The 21849-nt window shown below is 37.3% G+C and overlaps 1 protein-coding gene across 5 annotated transcripts in view; it reads left to right on the top strand.

The window, feature by feature from the left end:
* LOC128700023 (transcription initiation factor TFIID subunit 4) overlaps positions 1-21849 on the top strand; it is a 206434-nt gene that overhangs the window by 159125 nt on the left and 25460 nt on the right. For all 5 annotated transcript variants that reach the window (XM_053792952.2, XM_053792954.2, XM_053792950.2 and 2 more), the window contains 3 exons: positions 1933-2063; positions 3878-4060; positions 11793-11906. In XM_053792952.2, the coding sequence (XP_053648927.1) occupies positions 1933-2063; positions 3878-4060; positions 11793-11906 (428 nt within the window). The remainder of the gene's footprint in view (positions 1-1932; positions 2064-3877; positions 4061-11792; positions 11907-21849) is intronic.

The raw sequence follows: 21849 nt of genomic DNA, 5'->3' as shown, positions 1-21849 counted from the left end.
TTTTACATTTATTAATATATACAGGAGAAGAGGTTACTAGCCCCTCGCTCCCGGCATTTTAGTCGCCTCTTACAACACGCATGGCTTACGGAGGAAGAATTCTGTTCCACTTCCCCATGGAGATAAGAGGAAATAAACAGGAATAAGAACTAGAAAGAAAATAGAAGAAAACCCAGAGGGGTGTGTATATATGTGCTTGTCCATGTATGTGTAGTGTGACCTAAGTGTAAGTAGAAGTAGCAAGACATACCTGAAATCTTGCATGTTCATGAGACAGAAAAAAGGACACCAGCAATCCTACCATCATGTAAAACAATTTACAGGCTTTCGTTTTACACTCGCTTGGCAGGACGGTAGTACCTCCCCTTCAAACAACATATTTATGTTAAACTTCCAAGAAATCTAAGTTTAACTGTAAAGAAGTGTTTTTTTTTTTTTATCACATTGGCTGTTTCCCACAGAGGCAGGGTGACCCAAAAAGAAAGAAAAACTTTCATCATCGTTCAACACTTTCACCATCACTCATACATAATCACTGTCTGTGCAGAGGCACTCAGATACGACAGTTTAGATGTCACTCCAAACAGCCAATATCCCAAACCCCTCCTTTAAAGTGCAGGCATTGTACTTCCCACCTCAGGTACTCAAGTCTGGCTAACCGGTTTCCCTGAATCCCTTCACAAAATATTACCCTGCTCACACTCCAACAGCTTGTCAGGTCCCAGAAACCATTCGTCTCCATTCACTCCTAACACACTCATGCACCTTCGCAGTAATTTATATACTGTATTTAATTTTTAGTTATGATTATAGTTTTGACAAATAAGAAAATCTCTGTTTGCATATGAATTTCATGGAGTCCAAACTCAGTTATTAATAATAATTCATGCTTATTACCTGACACAATTCTCAAGAGGATAATTTGATAGGATTGACGAACTAGAAGTTGGAGTTGGTTTATAATCCTCGATTCAGTACTCACTACGGTACTTCCTGTTAAAAGAGTGACCTGGATCACTGATTTACCCAGGAGGTAGTGGCAGCATGGAGGAGACTAGGAAGCCCCTTCACAATCTCCATTGGCCCTCACAGAGTCTGCCAAATATAATGATAGTAATAATAATAATAATAATGCAGTTTCAGTATATTGTAAGTCCTTGTTTCCTTTCCAACCAGACTGCCACCCCCAAACCTCTACTGCATAGAAAGTGTGGAGACACTTCTGCCTGTAGGTTGTGTATGAGAGGTAGGATTAAAGAAATAAAGTAAGCTAGAGCTAGGATGTTTAGGTGGTAGAGAGCACAAAATTACCAGAGAAAGATTTGCACCCTACAAGCAGACATCAAAATAATTTTTAATTGTTTACATGATGAAATGGTAAACAAATATATTAGATGTTTAGATAGAAGTTGAATGTACGTGCTTCTCTAATATTGTGTATACTGCTAAAAAGAAAAAAAAAGACATTCAACAAAATGAATTGTAGAGATGAATATATGAACTTCAGACTGAAATGCCTGTATTTTAAGAAAGGATTAAAGAAGCGTGTAATAATTACAATTGAGATCAGGAATAACAAAAATATATAAGGAAGTTTGCTTGGTTTGAGCAACAGTAAGAGAGAAGCCATAATTTCAAATTAGGATATAAGCTTTGCAGGAAGATAAAGTAAAGTATTTTTTCTGTACAAAGTGGGTGACCGCTGGAATGAACTCCAAGAAAAGAATGTGTATGCAACTCTGGAAATCTATTGAAGTTATCATTAGTACAGCTTGACCTCTGTATTCTCTTAATTACTAATAGATAATTACACAATCTTTCACCCCAATTTATGGGCTGAAGTTTTATGAACTTTATAACATTTCCATTAATGTGTGTAAATTCTTGAAAAATATTGTTTTGTAATTGTAAACAAATTTGTAATTTTTGTAGGTTCAAAACATGGTTTGGATGATGCTCCAAAAGATGTGGTTGCTCTGGTATCCCATGCAACGCAGGAGCGTCTTAAAACTATCGTTGAAAAATTAGCAGTCATCTCTGATCACAGACTGGATATCATAAAGGTATGTGTAATGTTGGTGTTTTGACATACTGTACATTTGGTTCTCTTTTAAACTTACACTGCAACAGTTAACCAGATCTTGAGGTCAGAATGCTACCCTTAAAACTGCATGTAGAAAATTTGCACCTATGATAATTGGTTCATGAGAGGTGGGGGAGGGAAAGTGTCAAAAAAAAAAAAATACCTGTACATCTCCTTAACTGAGGCCAGCTTATTAGAGCTGCTTATGTTTTGTATATATTTTTTTACTCATTATTAGTTCAGATGTAAATAAGATACAGTATACTGTCCTACAGTATATAAAATTACTCTGACATTTTCAGTGAAGCTAGTCACACAAAAAAAAAATCTGAATTTGGCCTAATGATAGGTCTAACCAGACAGGCTTTTATTTGGCCTAGGCTCTGCCTCATGTAGTTTATTACTCGAGCAATCACTATACAGTATTGGCCTTCCTGTGTACATGGAAATAATTTGAAAAGTTATAAGGTAGTCTTTATGGATAGGCATCATATGTTCTGTTGGAAAGAAAAGTAATAAATAATTCATTACAATACAGTACAGTGGACCCCCGGTTAACGATATTTTTTCACTCCAGAAGTATGTTCAAGTGCCAGTACTGACCAAATTTGTTCCCATAAGGAATATTGTGAAGTAGATTAGTCCATTTCAAACCCCCAAACATACACGTACAAACTCACTTACATAAATACACTTACATAATTGGTCGCATTCGGAGGTGATCGTTATGCGGGGGTCCACTGTACTTTAAAGTAATTATTTTACTGTACTGTATTTGACTAGATCAAAAGTACAGTGGACCCCCGGTTTTTGGCCAGTGCGGAAATTGTACAATTTGGATTTCAAGCACTTTCTTTCGGTGAAATTTCCCTTCGGGTTTCGTACATTCCCTCGGAAATTGTTGGTACCAGACACGTGCCGGGGCTACTCACATGTTCGTGACTCACTCTTGGGCACGTTAACTGTCTTATTTTAGGTTAATATAGACATTTTCATTAATCTATCTATGATATTTTCTTCAAATTTATGTAAGAAACACGTTACATAGCATATAAACATCTAGTGTTTACATACGGTGGAGGGTATACATTACATTTTCTCTGGTCCAGTGTTAGAAAAACTATGAATCTGCATTGGCCCACTAACTGCCCTTGATACCTAAGCTTTTGTTTACAATTCTCAGCATGAATTATTCATTACTTTTCCCTTTGTTTATAATGGCATCTGAAGGTAGTTATTAGAAGCGATTAAACTCAGTGAACATGGTATGTCGATGGTAATAATATGGCTGTAGGCCACACTGTATGTAGCCATTAGGCATACACTTGGATGTAGTCCGCCTGGGACTACAAATAAATACTACTCGCCAACAAGAGTCTTCAATAAAGGTATGTAATGTTCATTTATCATTAAAATTAGTCATTTATATATTTATTTCTCATTGTTTTCTGTATGTAAAACTATAATTATTCTCTATAAAATGTATTTTTTGTTAATATTTTTTGGTGTCTGAAACAGATTAATTGGATTTACATTATTTCTTATGGGAAATATTACTTTGGTTTTCGGCCACTTGGGATTTTGGTCAACCTTCTAGAACAGATTAATTATGAAAACCGGGGGTCTACTGTACTGTAGATTTAGGTGATATTCCACCCATTGTTCATTGCACTATATTACTATATTGTAAGACTTGAATAAACTTACCAAGTGCCAGGGTACAAGGCTCCCCATGAGATACAGAGGCATATAATTTTGGAAATGTTATATTAATTATTTAATTGTTATCAACAGACTGACAGTCGCTATGAGGTTCGGCAAGATGTTAAAGGTCAGCTTCGTTTTCTAGAAGAGTTAGATAAGATGGAGAAGAAGCGCAAGGATGAAAGAGAGAGAGATATGCTTATGAGAGCAGCGAAGTCCAGAAGTAAATCTGAAGACCCAGAACAAGCAAAATTAAAGGCAAAAGCAAAGGAGGTAAGGCCTTATATTTTCTCTCATAATAAATTCAATTTATATGGCTTTTGGGATTTTTTCTTGCTTTACAGTAACTTATGTCCTATTAGAAAATTTCTCAATATATTCATGTCAAAATATTTTACAGTTAACCCTTTCAGGGTCGACAGGCCCTCTCAGAGACTTGTTCTCAGGGTTGGCCAAATTTCAAAGAAATAAAAATTCTTTTTTCTTATGAAAAGATAGAGAATCTTTTCCTGATCATAATGGCACCAAAAGTATGAAATTTGATGGAAAACTTACGGAATTATACTCTCGTGAAGTTAGCAGTCTCAACGATGTTTACGCATCGGAAATTTTGCCCACTTTGAGCTCTATTTTTGGCCGATTCCAGTGTACTAGTCGACAAAAATCATAACTATTTCACTAGAACTCCATTTTTTCTATCGAATGAGTACAAGAAGCCACCCATTTACCGATTTCAACTATCCAATACAGTAGTCAGAATTTAGCAATTTTGCCAATTTCACACAAATTTCAACAGATGCCAATTTCCAGATAGGGCCCAGAATAAACAAGAAAGACATTCTTGGCACTAAAATAACATTTCCTCTGTCCATTAGTCACGTCCCCATGCCCCTCTTACATTCTTTTGCTTTCCACTTTGAATTTTTATTCTCACAAAAAAATAGAAGATTTACTATTATGCAGACTACTGCATTGGTTTAGAAACAGTATAAATATTATCAGCACACTTGTGAAAGAATATTAGACTCACCAGTTGACGTGTATTGGACGCATAGCATGATTTGTTTTTATTTATTTATTTATTTATTTATTTATTTATTTATAATTTGAGCACACTTACAGAGGTACAAAAAAAAATACAGATAAGAGCAGCATGCCAAAGCCACTTATACTATGCATAGCATTACGGGCTGGCTTAAAATTAACTTAAGATTAACTAAGCAATGATGAAATCAGTGAAAAACATTAATGTAAACTGATTACTATAAAGCACAAGTGAGTATTACAAAGACAGGTCATATGGTTGCATGCATTGTTGTAAATTCAGTAGAATGGAGTATTCTGTTAGGTAGTGAATTTAAAAAATAATAAAGTTAGATTGGGTTTTAGGTTTAACATTTATGTGATATAATTGTGAGAAACATTTAAGATATACAATTTATAAGGTTCAGTTATTCAGTATTTATTTGGTTTTGGGTGAGTAAGTGATCTTTGAGAAGAGACTTGAATTTATAAACAGGTAGTGTTTCTTTTATATTAACAGGTAATGAATTCCAGATTTTAGGGCCTTTTATGTGCATTGAGTTTTTGCATAGCGTGAGATGGACACGAGGAATATCAAAGAGTGATCTGTGCCTTGTGTTATGGTCATGTGTTCTGTTGAGGTTGGCAAGGAGATGTTTGAGGGGAGGGTTAATATCAGAGTTGAGTGTTCTATGTATGTAATAGGTGCAGTAATAAGTATGGATGTTTTGTATGGTGAGTAGGTTGAGTGTATTGAATATTGGTGGAGTGTGCTGCCTGTAGTGAGAATTTGTTATCATTCTAACTGCAGCCTTTTGTTGGGTAATTAGTGGTCTGAGATGGTTACTTGTTGTTGAGCCCCATGCACAAATTCCATAGGTGAGATAGGGGTAAATAAGAGAGTGATATAGGGCCAGGAGGGCTGACTGTGGAGCATAGTACCGTATCTTCGATAGTATGCCTACAGTCTTGGAAATTTTCTTAGAAATTTGTTGTATATGTGTATGAAATTTGAGTCTATTATCAAGGTGGATTCCTAAGAATTTTCCCTCTGTTAGCTTTGTGATAGGTGATCCGTTTATCATTATGTTAAGAGGGACATCTGTAGCTCTGTTACCAAACTGAATGAAGTAGGTTTTGTCAATGTTTAGTGTAAGTTTGTTAGTACTCATCCAGGTAGATATTTTCTGTAATTCGGTATTTACAGTATTGGCTAGCGTGACTGGGCTCGGGTGGGAGAAGACGTATGTTGTGTCATCAGCAAATAGTGTGGGTTTGAGTAATTGAGAAGCATTTGGTAGGTCATTTATGTATAGGAGAAAGAGAAGAGGGCCAAGGACACTTCCCTGTGGGACACCAACTGTAATTGGTTGTGCAGAAGAGTTTGCCCCATTTGCGTACACATATTGGCTTCTGTTGCTGAGGTATGACTTGAGGTAGTTGAGGGAGTGCCCTCTTATACCATAGTGTGATAATTTTACGTGGAGCAAGTCATGGTCAACTGTATCAAAAGCTTTACGTAAGTCAATGAAGATCCCCAGTGGGACTTCTTTTTTCTCTATTGCAGTGTATATATGTTCTAGCATGTGTATAATAGCATCATTAGTATTTTTATTAGGCCTGAATCCAAATTGGCAGGGGTTGAGTATGTTTTGGGAGATAAGGTAGGAGTAGATTCGTTTATGAATTAATTTTTCGAAGATTTTTGAGAGAGGGTGTAAGTTGGATATTGGCCTATAGTTATTCAACTCTGTTTGGTCTCCTCCTTTGTGGATCGGGGTGACCCTTGCTATTTTGAGTACTGTAGGGAAGGTGGAGGATTCAATGGATTTGTTAAAGAGTGTTGCAATGATTGGTGATAGCACTTGTGACACTTTTTTGTATATAAAGGGTGGTAAGGTATTTAAATCTCCTGCCTTGTTTTTTAGTGCGTTGATAATAAGGGAGACTTCGTATGGGTTAGTCGGAGCTAGGAACAGTGTGTTCGGGTAGTTGCCGGTGAGGTAGTCATTTGGTGGGGTATCTGAGCTTGGGATTTTATTGGCAAGGTTTTGTCCTATAGTGGAGAAGAAATCATTGAGTCTGTTTGCTGTTTCTGTTGGTGGGAGTTGGGGTTCATCTGATTTTGCTAATTTTATTTCGCTATTTCGTGATATCTTTTTTGTTCCCAGAATTTCTGATAGGGTTTTCCAGGTCTTTTTTATATCACCTCGTAAGTTGGATAATCTGTTCTCATAATACAATTTTTTTGCCCTTCTTATCAGGCTGGTTAGGATTGACGAGTAACGTTTTGTTTGGTCTCTGGTTATGTGACCCATTCTGTACTGTTTTTCATATTGGTGTTTTGTATTTATGGATTTGAGAATGCTGGGTGTTAGCCAGGGACTGTTCAGTCTCTTAGCTGTCATCTGCTTAGTTTTTTTAGGGCAGTGCTTGTTATAGAGGTATTGAGTCTTTTTTAGAAAATTATTAATACATTCGTCAATATCTGTACAGTGGACCCCCGGTTAACGATTTTAATCCGTGCAAGAGGGCTCATCGTTATGCGAAATAATCGTTATGCGAATTAATTTTCCCCATAAGAAATAATGGAAATAAAATTAATCCGTGCAAGACGCCCAAAAGTATGAAAAAAATTTTTTTTTACCACATGAAATGTTAATTTTAATACACACAAACTGAAAAAGGCATGCACAATTACATGACACTTACTTTTATTGAAGATCTGGTGATGATTGATGGGATGGGAGGAGGGGAGAGCATTATCTTCTTACTGTTTAGAAGGGGAATCCCCTTCCATTAGGACTTGAGGTAGCAAGTCCTTTTCTGGGGTTACTTCCCTTCTTCTTTTAATGCCACTAGGACCAGCTTCAGAGTCACTGGACCTCTGTCGCACAACAAATCTGTCCATAGAGCTCTGTACCTCCCGTTTCTTCAAGACTTTCCTAAAATGGGCCATAACATTGTCATTGAAATAGTCACAAGCACGGCTTGCAACAGCTGTGTCAGGGTGATTTTCATCTATAAAGGTTTGCAGTTCAAACCACTCTGCACACATTTCCTTAATCTTTGAAGTAGGCACAATGGATTCCACAACTGGCATAGGCTTCTCAGGGTTAGCCCCAAACCCTTCAAAATCTTTCTTAATTTCCATACTAATTCTCACCCTTTTTACCACAGGGTTGGCACTAGAAGCTTTCTTGGGGCCCATGGTCACTTATTTTCCAGAAACACCACCGAAAACACTGTAATAATACGAAATATTCCGAGTGTATGCTTGGATGTTACCGCGGAGGCTGGCTGGTAAACAATGGGACGGCCGGCACATGTGAGGGCACATTGGACGCGTCTCGGACGAAAATCGGTATGCGGGTTTTTAATCGGTATGCGGGGCAAAAATTTTGCGATAAAAGTAATCGTTATGCGGAAAAATCGCTATGCGATGCCATCGTTATGCGGGGGTCCACTGTATTGATTTCTAGCTCAGTGTGCCAATCAATGTTTGCTAATGCTGTTGTGAAGTTATTAATGGCTGCCTCATTGTGAAGTCTGAAGGTGACTTTAGTAGTGTCTTGGGGTAATTTACCAAGAGTTGTTATGAGGAAAGTAGGGTAGTGGTCTGTGGTATTATCTGTAATTATGCCTGATTTTAAAGGGGATATGGTGTTGGTCCAGATGTGGTCAAGTAGGGAAACACTAGTCTCTGTAACTCTTGTAGGTTTTGTTACTGTTGGTAGCAACATACAGTTACTCATTGTGTTTGTGAATTCAGTAACGTGTGGGTCCTGGTCTTGCAGGAGATTTATATTGAAGTCACCTGAGAGTAGTAAGTGATCTTTGTTCATGCGTGCATCAGTTATCATACTTCCTAGGTTTTGACTAAATTGGCTAATGTTTGACTGTGGAACTCTGTAGATGTTTATCAATGTGAGAGGTTTTTGTAGGTATTTGGATTTGAATTTGGCTATTATATATTCCCCATGTTCATCTCTTGTGCAAGTATTAGTGATACATTCTAGTTGGTCTGAGTAGTATATGGCTGTGCCACCCCCTTGTTGGTCTGGCCTACAGTTGTGTATGGCTGTGTAACCAGGAATGGTATAGACATCTGTAGTATCAGGCTTTAGCCAGGTTTCAGTTAGTGTAATGATGGACATATTGGCATGTAAGGAATTTAGTAATGCTATGAGGTCATCGTAATGCTTGCTTAAAGATCTGATATTGTAGTTAAAGATAGTTATGTTGTTGTTGGCACTGAGAAGTGCCTTTGATTGTTCTGCAGTGTAGTAATTACAGTAACTGTTTGATTCATTTAAGTCATTAAATAAGAGGTTGGTATCTGGATCAATGCTTGTAATCATAAGATTTGTAGTGAATCTATAGTTAGAATTAAGTATAAAACAAAGTAAATAGTCTTAAGCTAAAAAATAGCACCTGAATTATTTAACAAATGTAAAATAATGAGCTAAGGTATTTTTTTTTTTTTTTTTTTTTTTTTTAAGCTAAAATAAAGGAGACAATATAAAAGGGACTAGTACAAATAAAGTGATGATCAAATAATGGAGCTTGGGAATATGATAGTAGGTAGTACTATAAAATAAATGAGCTTTGGAATATAATGCCAAAATTGTGAACTTGTTCTACTTTAGCACCTGAGAATAGCACCTTGATTATTTTAACAATTGTGAATGTATAAGCTAGGGTAGTTATATAAAGCTAAAATAAAGGAGAAAATATATAAGGGACTAAAATTAAGTAATGGTAAACAAAGTTAAATGGACAGATGGTCACTATGAAATAATATTGGTTTAGGAGTAAGATCTGATTTGTAATATTAGATAAATTGAGCAGTTTATTGCACAATAAAAGTAAAAAAAAATGAGGTAGTTGGTACTAGCTAGCAAAAGATAGTTTTGGTACTTGCAAAAAAGTAATTGGAATATACACTAATTGAATATACAATGTAAAGTGACTAAAAAAACAAGTAGTGATAAACAAAATTAAATGGACAGGTAAGAAAAAATGAATATTATTAATTTGGAGTAAGATTTGACTTTTAATTTAAAATTATGAGCAATTAATAGCAGTAAGAAAGTTATAGAGTATTGGAGGTAGTTGGCATTAGCTAGTGATGAAAAATAATAAAAATAATAATGTACAATATGATAGTAACGTACACTATATGCACCACACGTATATATGTATTAAGGGCACTTATTTAATCTGTTACAGAAATGTCAGCTTTTCTAAGGAAGGTAGAGAAATCATGTTCGTTTGAGATGGTATATTGTTGTCCTGTTGATGTTTTCCTTACTAGTATTTTCCCATCTCGCGTGAAACACTGATGTATTTTGTTTTCCTGTTTAAGTTTTCTCAGCCTGAACAGAAGGTTTTGACGTTTTTTTGTTAGACACTCATTTATGTACACTCCATTTTTCATTGTAATTGCTGATTTAATTAGGTCCTTTCTTTTATCGTATGAATGAAGTCGGATCATTATACTGTGTTTACTTCCTGGTTTTCCTAACAAACGTGTTTCTTTGATTTCATTGTTTTGCACGATGACTTGTACGTGGTTCTGTATTATCCTGATAGCAGTTTCTTTGCACTGTGCTTGTGTTATGTCACTAGGAATGTGTGGACTGTTTATTATAACTGCATCAGACAACTTATCTTGTTCAGTTTTGTCGTCTTGGAAATCAAGGTATTCATTTAGTCGAGTGTGCATGTTCAGATTCCAGTCCTTGATTGCTTCTTCAACCTTCATATTTATTGTTGTTATTTGTTCAGTGTGACTGGCTATAGCTGCTTTTAGAGTATTTTCTGTATCAACACTTCCCGATGTAATCTTCTCTTCAAGGTTTTGGATCTTATTCTCGAGGTTGGTTATCTTGGAATCTCGTCGCTCGAGTGCTGCTTTGATATCTTTGATTTCATTTTCTAGAGCAACGATGTAGTCCTTGATATTGTCAGGAATAATCGTACCTGAGTTATCATGGATGAATCCTTTGAAGGGAGTGGAGTTGGAGGGGGAGTCAGCCATGTTTGTTGTTGTTGTTGTTGTTCCTTGGGTGGCGGCGGAGAGAGGGGTTGATGATACACTGGCGTCCTGCTGGGTAGACAAGTTGAGTTCTAGGGTCCTTGCTGTTATTCTTTTATTACTGGTGTTGTGTCTTCTGCGATATCCTTTCATAGTATCACTGAAGTAGATACTGTGTAGCAATGGAGGAGAAGGCTTGTTTTCTCGGAGCTTGGGTTAAGTGGTTGTCTGGCAGCGGAGGCAGTGTTTGGGTTAGCAGGGCTGTCTTCCTTAGATCTTCTAATTTTGTCAAGATTTGGGTTACATTCTTAGTATTCTTGGGTCATGTTGTGGTCTACGTGGGTTCATGTAGTTGAACTTTCACTTAGGCCATCACAAGTTTTGATGGGCGATGTTTTTTTGAGAAAGAAGAGCTGGTAGGATACCGTTGCTGCCGCTGCCGCTGCCGGTATGTTTACTTTTGAACTTGGTAAAAATCGAACATTTCTGCTACTTGAGCTCAATTTTAAGGTACTTTTCATTGTAAAACCAGTCAAAATCATCTTAATTTCTGTAATGTCTTCCATTCTATAAAATGAGACCAGGAAAATTAGAATACAACAATAAATACCATATGAAAATACAGTGCAAAGTCGCTGTTTTAAACCAAAAACATTGTCAAAGTTTTTTTTTTTCTCATTATGCACTGTGTGCTGCAGGATTTTTTTTTAGGCCTACCAGCTTTCTCTCACTAGATTTGAGGGCGCTAGAATTTACGTGTACTAGTACGTCAAAAACCCTGGTGCATAAGCCGTACTAGTACGGCCAAAACCCTGAAAGGGTTAATATGATCTTACTTCAACAGAAATGTTTGACTAGAACCAGGTTATATTGTGCAGCACTAAATTTTGTATCATATAGATTTAATGCTTTTTAATATTAATTCAGACTTTTTTGTTACAGATGCAGCGAGTAGAAATGGAAGAAATGCGACAGAGAGATGCCAATCGAACAGCTCTGAATGCATTACAAGGGCCCAAGAAAAAACCTAAACTTGATCTCTCAATGGTAGATGATGTGAGTACTCATCCTTCCTTTCAGTCTCAGTCCATGTTCAGTGAACCATGCCTGTTAGTAAAGCAGAAATACACCTTCATAATTTACCTTGAACATTGAGTTCCTATTTTTCCATATACGTAGCTGTATAACATGGAACTAGAGACCTAATGATACTGACATTAGTGAGAGATGCAGAATGTTCTTATAGTCATTCTGTGAATAAGTTGGCTGTTGTTTGCTTGCATGTTAGAAAGCTTGAGTTTGTTGATAGTGAAAAATAGATTATTTAATTTCATTAATTATTTTGCATATAAGAATGCACATTGAAAACTTTTTGTTGTTTGTTGAAAAATAGTGTTTTTCTTTTACCTTTATATAATTCTTATTTTATTTTGATTGTTGATGTTAAAGAGACACTAATATGGTGCATGGGAAGCTCATATCCCAAATGCAGAAGCCAGTAACACTTTAGTTTCCTAAAACCATTTTTTATTTTTGTCATAGAAAAATAAAGAAAACCTAAAATATTGGTGGATATAAACATGTAAACTCTGATAGAATAAAGGTATAATACTTTAATTACAGTATTGGAGGGCATGATTTTAGTAGATGGATATAAAGAAGCAATGTTTTCTCTTCTGATTGGTGCATTGCCATTCCTTGATATAGCGAATGAAATAGAGCTGATAAGATTCATCTCTGCTCCATAAAATGAAGTTTCACTTTAAAAAAAAAATGTTTGTGTTAGTTTCCTATTCATAAGTGTAGGTTATCATAATCCAGATGTTCATAATTTGGGAACTTATTGTACATATGTTTTTGTATCTTGGACATAGTTTTTTTTATTTTTAGACAAATTTTTTACATATGAGTTAAATTGCTCTTCCAGTATGAATTAGGTCATAGTTAGCTTTATTTGAACCAGCTGTGGTTTTCTGTGTGTATTTACTGTAGTAGGTTGGTAGACAGTAACCACCCAGGGACGTACTACCGTCCTGCCAAGTGAGTGTAAAACAAAAGCCTGTGATTGCTTTACATGATGGTAGGATTGTTGGTGTCTTTTTTCTGTCTCATACACATGCAAGATTTTCAGGTACGTCTTGCTACTTCTACTTGCACTTAGGTCACACTAGACATGCATGTACACATTTATGTATACACACTCATCTGAGTTTTCTCTGATTTTATCTTAATAGTTCTTGTTCTTATTGCTTTTCATTTTATATCCAATTGGAACTGGAATAAGAATCTTTCCTCTGTAAGCCATGCGTGTTGTAAAAGTCAACTATAATTCCGGGAACAGTGGGCTAGTAACCCCTTTTCCTGTATAGCCTACTAAAAAGAATGAGAAGAAAACCGTCGAAGTGGGATGTTTGAATGTGTGTGGATGTTGTGTAAATGATAAGAAAGAGATGATTGTGGATGTTATAAATGAAAAGAAGCTGGATGTCCTGGTTTTAAGTGAAACAAAGCTGAAGGGGGTGGGAGAGTGTCAGTAGAGAGATATAAATGGGATTAGGTCAGGGGTTTCAAATAGAGTTAGAGCTAAAGAAGGAGTAGCAATAATGTTGAAGGGTAAGTTATGGCAGGAAAAGAGGGAATATAAATGTATAAATTCAAGGATTATGTGGAGTAAAATAGTTGGATGTGAAAAGTAGGTTACAGTAAGCATTTATGCACCTGGATAAGAGAGAAGTGTAGAGGAGAGAGAGATTTTGGGACATGTTGAGTGAGTGCATGGGGACTTTTGTACCAAGTGTGAGAGTACTTGCTGTTGGGGATTTTAATACTAAAGTGGGTAAAAATGTTGTGGAGGGAGTAGTAGGTAAATTTGGGGTGCCAGGGGTAAATGAAAATAGAGAATCTTTAATTGAGCTATGTGTAGAAAGAGGTTTGGTTATAAGTAATACATATTTTATGAAAAAGAGGATAAATAAGTGTACAAGATATGATATAGCATGTAATGAAAGTAGTTAGATTATGTATCGGTGGATAAAAGGTTGACGGGTAGGCTTCAGGATGTACATATTTATAGAGGGGCAACTGATATGTTGGATCATTACTTAGTTGTAGCTACAGTTAGAGTAAGAGGTAGATGGGACAAAAGGAAAATTGCAACAACAAGTAGGAGAGAAGTGAAAGTGTATAAACTAAGGGAGGAGGAAGTTAGGGTGAGATATAAGCAACTATTGGCAGAAAGGTGGGCTAGTGCAAGTGTGAGTAGTGGGGGGGGGGGTGAAGAGGGTTGGAATAGTTTTAAAAATGCAGTATTAGAATGTGGGACAGAAGTTTGTGGCTATAGGAGGGTGAGTGCAGGAGGAAAGAGGAGTGACTGGTGGAATGATGAAGTAAAGAGTGTGGTAAAAGAGAAAAAGTTAGCTTATGAGAGGTTTTTACAAAGCAGAAATGTTATAAGAAGAGCAGAGTATATGGAGAGTGAAAGAAGGGTGAAGAGAGTGCAAAAGGAGCACAGATGATAGAGTAGGAGAGGCACTGTCAAGAAATTTTGATGAAAATAAGAAAAAATTTTAGATTAAGATAAAGAAGTTAAGAAAGCTTAGGGAACGAATGGATTTGTCAGTTAAAAACAGAGTAGGGGAGTTAGTAGATGGGGAGCTGGAGGTATTGGGTAGATGGCGGGGATATTTTAAGGAACTTTTAACCCTTTGAGGGTCGACAGGCCCTCTCCGAAACTCGTTCTCAGGGTCAGCCAAATTTTAAAAAAAAAAAAATAATTTTCTTTTATGAAAAGATAGAGAATCTTTTCCCGATCATAAAGACACCAAAAGTTTGAAATTTGATAGAAAACTTACGGAATTATGCTCTCGCAAAGTTAGCGGTCTCGGCGATGTTTACGCATCGGCGATTTTGCCCACTTTGAGCCCCATTTTCGGCCAATTTCACTGTACTAGTCGACAAAAAACATGAATATTTCGCTAGAACTCCATTTTTTCTATCGAATGGGTGCAAGAAACCACCCATTTATGAAATTCAACTATCCAGTACAGTGGTCAGAATTTAGCAATTTTGCCAATTTCACACAAATTTCAAAAGATGCCAATTTCCGAATAGGGTCCAGAATAAACAAGAAAGACATTCCTGGCACTAAAATGACATTTCCTCTAGTCATTAGTCACGTCTCAAGGCCCCTCTTATATTCTTTTGCTTTCCACTTTGAATTTTTATTCTCACAAAAAATATAAGATTTACTGTTATGCAGACTACTGCATTAGTGTAAAAAATGGTAAAAATATTATTGGTGCACTTGTGAAAGAATATTAGACTCACCAGTTGACGTGTATTGCACGCTTGGCACGATTTGTTTACTTTTGAAGTTTGGTAAAAATCGAACATTTCTGCTACTTTGAGCTCAATTTCAAGGCACCTTTCATTGTAAAACCAGTCAAAATCATCTCAATTTCTGTAATATGTCTTCCATTCTATAAAATGAGACCAAGAAAACTAGAATACAACAATAAATACCATACGAAAATACACTGCAAAGTCGCTGATTTATTCCAAAAAAATGGTCAAAGTTTTTTTTTTCTCATTATGCACTGTGTGCTGCAGGATTTTTTTTAGACTGTGCACACTGACCACATAGACCCATTCTTTCATATGAAGGCCTACCAGCTTTCTCCCACTAGATTTGAGGCCGCTAGAATTTATGCGTACTAAATAAATAACAAAAAGGCACAATACCGTGACTGGAACGATACACAAATAACCCGTATGCGTACTAGTACGTCAAAAACCCCTACGCGTAAGACGTACTAGTACGACCAAAACCCTCAAAGGGTTAAATGTCAATGCAGTAGGGAGGTGGTAATTTCATGCACTAGTCATGGAGGTATAACATCTTTTAGGAGTGAAGAAGAGCAGAATGTGAGTGTGTGAGAGGTACGTGAGGCATTACATAGAATGAAAGGGGGTAAGCAGCTGGAACTGATGGGTTCATGACAGAAATGTTGGAGTGGTTGGTATTTTTCTTTAATAAATGTTTGAAAGATAGGACGGTACCTAGGGATTGCCAGAGAGCTTGTATAGTTCCTTTTAATAAAGGGAAGAAGGACAAAAGAGATGGTAAAATTTATAGGGGAAAAAGTTTACCGAGTGTACCAGGAAAAGTGTATTTTAGGGTCATCATCGAAAGAATTAGAAGTAAGACAGAGTAGGATTGCGGATGAGCAAGGAGGCTTTAGAGTGGGTAGGGGATGTATAGATCAAGTGTTTACATTGAAGCATATATGTGAACAGTATTTAGATAAAGGTAGGGAAGTTTTCATTGCCTCTATGGATAGAAAAGGCATTTGATAGAATGAATTGGGAAGCAGTGTGGGAGATGTTGCAAGTATATGGAATAGGCAGTAAGTTACTAAATGCTGTAAAGAGTTTTTATGAGGATAGTGAGGCTTGGGTTAGAGTGTGTAGAAGAGAGGGAGATTACTTCCTGGTAAAAGTAGGTCTTAGACAGGGATGTGTAATGTCACTATGGCTGTTTCATGTATTTATAGATGGGGTTGTAAAAGAAGTAAATGCTAGAGTGTTGGGTAGAGGGGTGGGATTAAATTATGGAGTTGACACAGTTACTTTTTGCTGATGATACTGTGCTTATGAGAGATTCTAAAGAAAAGTTCCTAAGGTTAGTGGATGAGTTTGGGAGGGTGTGTAAAGGTAGAAAGTTGAAAGTAAACATAGATTAGAGTTAGGTGATGAGGGTATCAAATGATTAGATAAAGAAAAATTGGATATCACATTGAAGAGAGGGAGTATGGAAGAAATGAATGTTTTCAGATATTTTGGAGTTGACATGTCAGCAGATGGGTTTATGAAGAATGAGGTTAATCATAGAATTTTTTTTTTTTCCCAACAAACCGGCCGTATCCCACCAAGGCAGGGTGGCCCAAAAAGAAAAACGAAAGTTTCTCTTTTTAAATTTAGTAATTTATAAATTTTATAGGTAGTAGGTTGGTAGACAGCAACCGCCCAGGGAGGTACTACCGTCCTGCCAAGTGAGTGTAAAAAGAAAGCCTGTAATTGTTTTACATGATGGTAGGATTGCTGGTGTCCTTTTTTTCTGTCTCATAAACATGCAAGATTTCAGATACGTCTTGCTACTTCTACTTACACTTAGGTCACACTACACATGCATGTACAAGCATATATATGTATATATACACATCCCTCTGGGTTTTCTTCTATTTTCTTTCTAGTTCTTGTTGTTGTTTATTTCCTCTTATCTCCATGGGGAAGTGGAACAGAATTCTTCCTCCGTAAGCCATGCGTGTTGTAAGAGGCGACTAAAATGCCGGAAGCAAGGGGCTAGTAACCCCTTCTCCTGTATAAATTACTAAATTATAGAATTGAGGAAGGAAAAAAGGTGAGTAGTGCGGTGACGTATATGTGAAGGCAAAAAACATTGTCTATGGAGGGAAAGAAGGGAATGTATGGAAGTATGTATAATGGTACCAACTGTCTTATATGGGTGTGAAGCTTGAGTTGTAAATGCTGCAGCGAGGAGGCGGTTGGAGGCAGTGGCGATGTCTTGTCTAAGGGCAATGTGTGGTGTAAATATTTTGCAGAAAATTCGGAGTGTGGAAATTATTAGGTGTGGAGTTAATAAAAGTATTAGTCAGAGGGCTGAAGAGGGGTTGTTGAGGTGGTTTGGTCATTTAGAGAGAATGGATCAAAGTAGAATGACAGGACGAGTGTATAAATCTGTAGAAGGAAGGCGGGGTAGGGGCCGTCTTCGAAAAGGTTGGAGGGAGAGGGTAAAGGAGGTTTTGCGGGCGAGGGGCTTGGACTTCCAGCAAGCGTGCGTGAGTGTGTTAGAGAGGAGTGAATGGAGATGAATGGTTTTCGGGACCTGACGAGCTGTCGAAGTGTGAGCAGAGTAATATTTAGTGAAGGGATTCAGAGAAACCGGTTATTTTTTATATAGCCAGACTTGAATACTGGAAATGGGAAGTACAATGCCTGCACTTTAAAGGAGGGGTTTGGGATATTGGCAGTTTGGAGGGATATGTTATATTTTTTTTTTTTTTTTCAACAAGTCGGCCGTCTCCCACCGAGGCAGGGTGACCCAAAAAAGAAAGAAAATCCCCAAAAAGAAAATACTTTCATCATCATTCAACACTTTCACCACACTCGCACATTATCACTGTTTTTGCAGAGGTGCTCAGAATACAACAGTCTAGAAGCATAAACATATAAAGATACACAACATATCCCTCCAAACTGCCAATATCCCAAACCCCTCCTTTAAAGTGCAGGCATTGTACTTCCCATTTCCAGGACTCAAGTCCGACTATATGAAAATAACCGGTTTCCCTGAATCCCTTCACTAAATATTACCCTGCTCACACTCCAACAGATCGTCAGGTCCCAAGTACCATTCGTCTCCATTCACTCCTATCTAACACGCTCACGCACGCTTGCTGGAAGTCCAAGCCCCTTACCCACAAAACCTCCTTTACCCCCTCTCTCCAACCCTTTCGAGGACGACCCCTACCCCGCCTTCCTTCCCCTATAGATTTATATGCTTTCCATGTCATTCTACTGTGATCCATTCTCTCTAAATGACCAAACCACCTCAACAACCCCTCTTCTGCCCTCTGACTAATACTTTTATTAACTCCACACCTTCTCCTAATTTCCACACTCCGAATTTTCTGCATAATATTTACACCACACATTGCCCTTAAACAGGACATCTCCGCTGCCTCCAACCGTCTCCTCGCTGCTGCATTTACCACCCAAGCTTCACACCCATATAAGAGTGTTGGTACTACTATACTTTCATACATTCCCTTCTTTGCCTCCATAGATAACGTTTTTTGACTCCACATATACCTCAACGCACCACTCACCTTTTTTCCCTCATCAATTCTATGATTAACCTCATCCTTCATAAATCCATCCGCCGACACGTCAACTCCCAAGTATCTGAAAACATTCACTTCTTCCATACTCCTCCTCCCCAATTTGATATCCAATTTTTCTTTATCTAAATCATTTGACACCCTCATCACCTTACTCTTTTCTATGTTCACTTTCAACTTTCTACCTTTACACACATTCCCAAACTCATCCACTAACCTTTGCAATTTTTCTTTAGAATCTCCCATAAGCACAGTATCATCAGCAAAAAGTAACTGTGTCAATTCCCATTTTGAATTTGATTCCCCATAATTTAATCCCACCCCTCTCCCAAACACCCTAGCATTTACTTCCTTTACAACCCCATCTATAAATATATTAAACAACCATGGTGACATTACACATCCCTGTCTAAGACCTACTTTTACCGGGAAGTAGTCTCCCTCTCTTCTACACACCCTAACCTGAGCCTCACTATCCTCATAAAAACTCTTTACAGCATTTAATAACTTACCACCTATTCCATATACTTGCAACATCTGCCACATTGCTCCTCTATCCACTCTATCATATGCCTTTTCTAAATCCATAAATGCAATAAAAACTTCCCTATCTTTATCTAAATACTGTTCACATATATGCTTCAATGTAAACACCTGATCTACACATCCCCTACCCACTCTAAAACCTCCTTGCTCATCCGCAATCCTACATTCTGTCTTACCTCTAATTCTTTCAATTATAACCCTACCGTACACTTTTCCTGGTATACTCAGTAAGCTTATTCCTCTATAATTTTTACAGTCTCTTTTGTCCCCTTTCCCTTTATATAAAGGGACTATACATGCTCTCTGCCAATCCCTAGGTACCTTCCCCTCTTTCATACATTTATTAAACAAAAGTACCAACCACTCCAACACTATATCCCCCCCTGCTTTTAACATTTCTGTCATGATCCCATCAGTTCCAGCTGCTTTACCCCCTTTCATTTTACGTAATGCCTCACGTACCTCCCCCACACTTACATTCTGCTCTTCTTCACTCCTAAAAGATGGTATACCTCCCTGACCAGTGCATGAAATTACTGCCTCTGTTTCTTCCTTAACATTTAAAAGTTCCTCAAAATATTCTCGCCATCTACCCAATACCTCCATCTCCCCATCTACTAACTCCCCTACTCTGTTTTTAACTGACAAATCCATATTTTCCCTAGGCTTTCTTAACTTGTTTAACTCACTCCAAAATTTTTTCTTATTTTCATTAAAATTTCTTGACAGTGCCTCTCCCACTCTATCATCTGCTCTCCTTTATATATGCTTCTAAACTCTTGTGTCTGGGCACCTCTGCAAAAACAGTGATTATGTATGAGTGAGATGAAAGCGTTGAACGATGATGAAAGTAGTATTTTCTTTTTGGGGATTTTCTTTTTGGGTCACCCTGCCTCGGTGGGAGACGGCCAACTTGTTGAAAAAAAAAATTACATCATGCCTAGTTTTCCACACAGATGTAAATTTACATCACTACTAGTTTAAGTGGTAACCACAGACCATGTTAAACTATGTACCTGACTTTAGTATTTTCTTTATTAGTCCCAACTTTTGCTTTCTTCTCTGGCTTCTAGTATTATAGTTAAACAAAATTTTTACAATTTCACTAATAAATATTTAAGTATGCTTCTGGTAGTGTTTAGATGTTCCATGAGACAATTAGGCTATGTGCCACTTTACAATGCATTAACCATAGACATATTTAGAAAGTTAGGGGATACTGTTAGTGTACTGTGATAAGAAAGGTAAGGAGGAAATTGGGAAGTCAGTACAAATATATTTATAGATGCAGTGAGCCTAGAGAAAAGCAAGTATGGAGGAAGAAAAGTAAAGTTAGACTATAAGAGACAAGACTCCTCATAGGTATGTTTAAAATGTATTGAGAAAGCCTAAAAGGAGATTGAACTGAAGAGATTGTAGACGACGGTCAGCTGTGACATCACCTCCAGCTGCTTCACCTTTTTTTGTGCATGTATGTAAGGTTAGCCACATACTTATGGCTTAAGCTGGAGGGACTAATCACCACCTACCAAGGCTGATTAAGTGATCACATCAAACTACTACCACTACTGTCTCCCAGTTTTTTTTTTTTTTTAACATGCTAGCCAGCCCACCGAGACAAGGTGACCCCAAAAAAAAGAAACACTTTCACCATCATTCACACTATCACTGTCTTTGCAGAGGTGCACAGATACAATAGTTTAAGTGTCACATATATTTGACTGAAGACACTTGTTGTGCAGGTGAAATATTTCAGCAATAAAGATTTCCAAGTATTGCACAGGTATCCTACATAGCCACATTAGAAGGAAGATAACTAAAGGCTCAAACAGTAACATTAGGGTAGGAAGAAGAGCTTATTATGAATGACAGGTTCTGTGTGGCTATCAAAGAATGTTAATTGTGGAATCCAGGACAGACAGTAAGATAGTGTAGATCAGCAGAAAGAATTGAAGAAAGATCTGATTGGACTGGATATGTCAAACACAGTGGGGCCTGAAAGAAGGAGAAGCACTGTGTGTGCATTGCTAACAAAAATCTTTAGCAGGTCACTGGAATTATTGTAGTCACCAGAAATATGGAAAACATTCAAGCATTGGGCTGGACAAGAAACACAGAGCTGTAGTCCTGTATCCATGAAATGAATACTGGTAAAAAACAATCAACACAGGTCTAGAGAGGAAAAGTCCTATTTACAAACATGCTGGGGTTCTGTGACTAGTTGACAGATAAAGCAGTAAGAAGAAAAGGATGCAGATCCATATTTCTGGATTACAAGAATGCATTTACTTTTAATACTGGACCACACTAGAGGGTGATTCACAAACTAAAAGAACAGACATGGATGATAGAACAAGTAATAAAATAGATGGTATGGGAATACCAGCAAGTTGTAGTTCAAAGCTCATGCAACAGTTGAAAGCTTGATTTAGACAGAGTTCTGCTTGGGAAGCAGGCTTTTCCAAACCTGATAGATTGTACCTAATGGTATCACAATTTTGAGGCAGGATGGTTACCCTCATCCTTCTAAATCC

Source organism: Cherax quadricarinatus, chromosome 64 (assembly GCF_038502225.1).
Source record: "Cherax quadricarinatus isolate ZL_2023a chromosome 64, ASM3850222v1, whole genome shotgun sequence".
Lineage (NCBI taxonomy): Eukaryota > Metazoa > Arthropoda > Malacostraca > Decapoda > Parastacidae > Cherax > Cherax quadricarinatus.
Note: the sequence above shows the minus strand (reverse complement) of the source record. Positions and strands in the feature narration are given on the sequence as shown.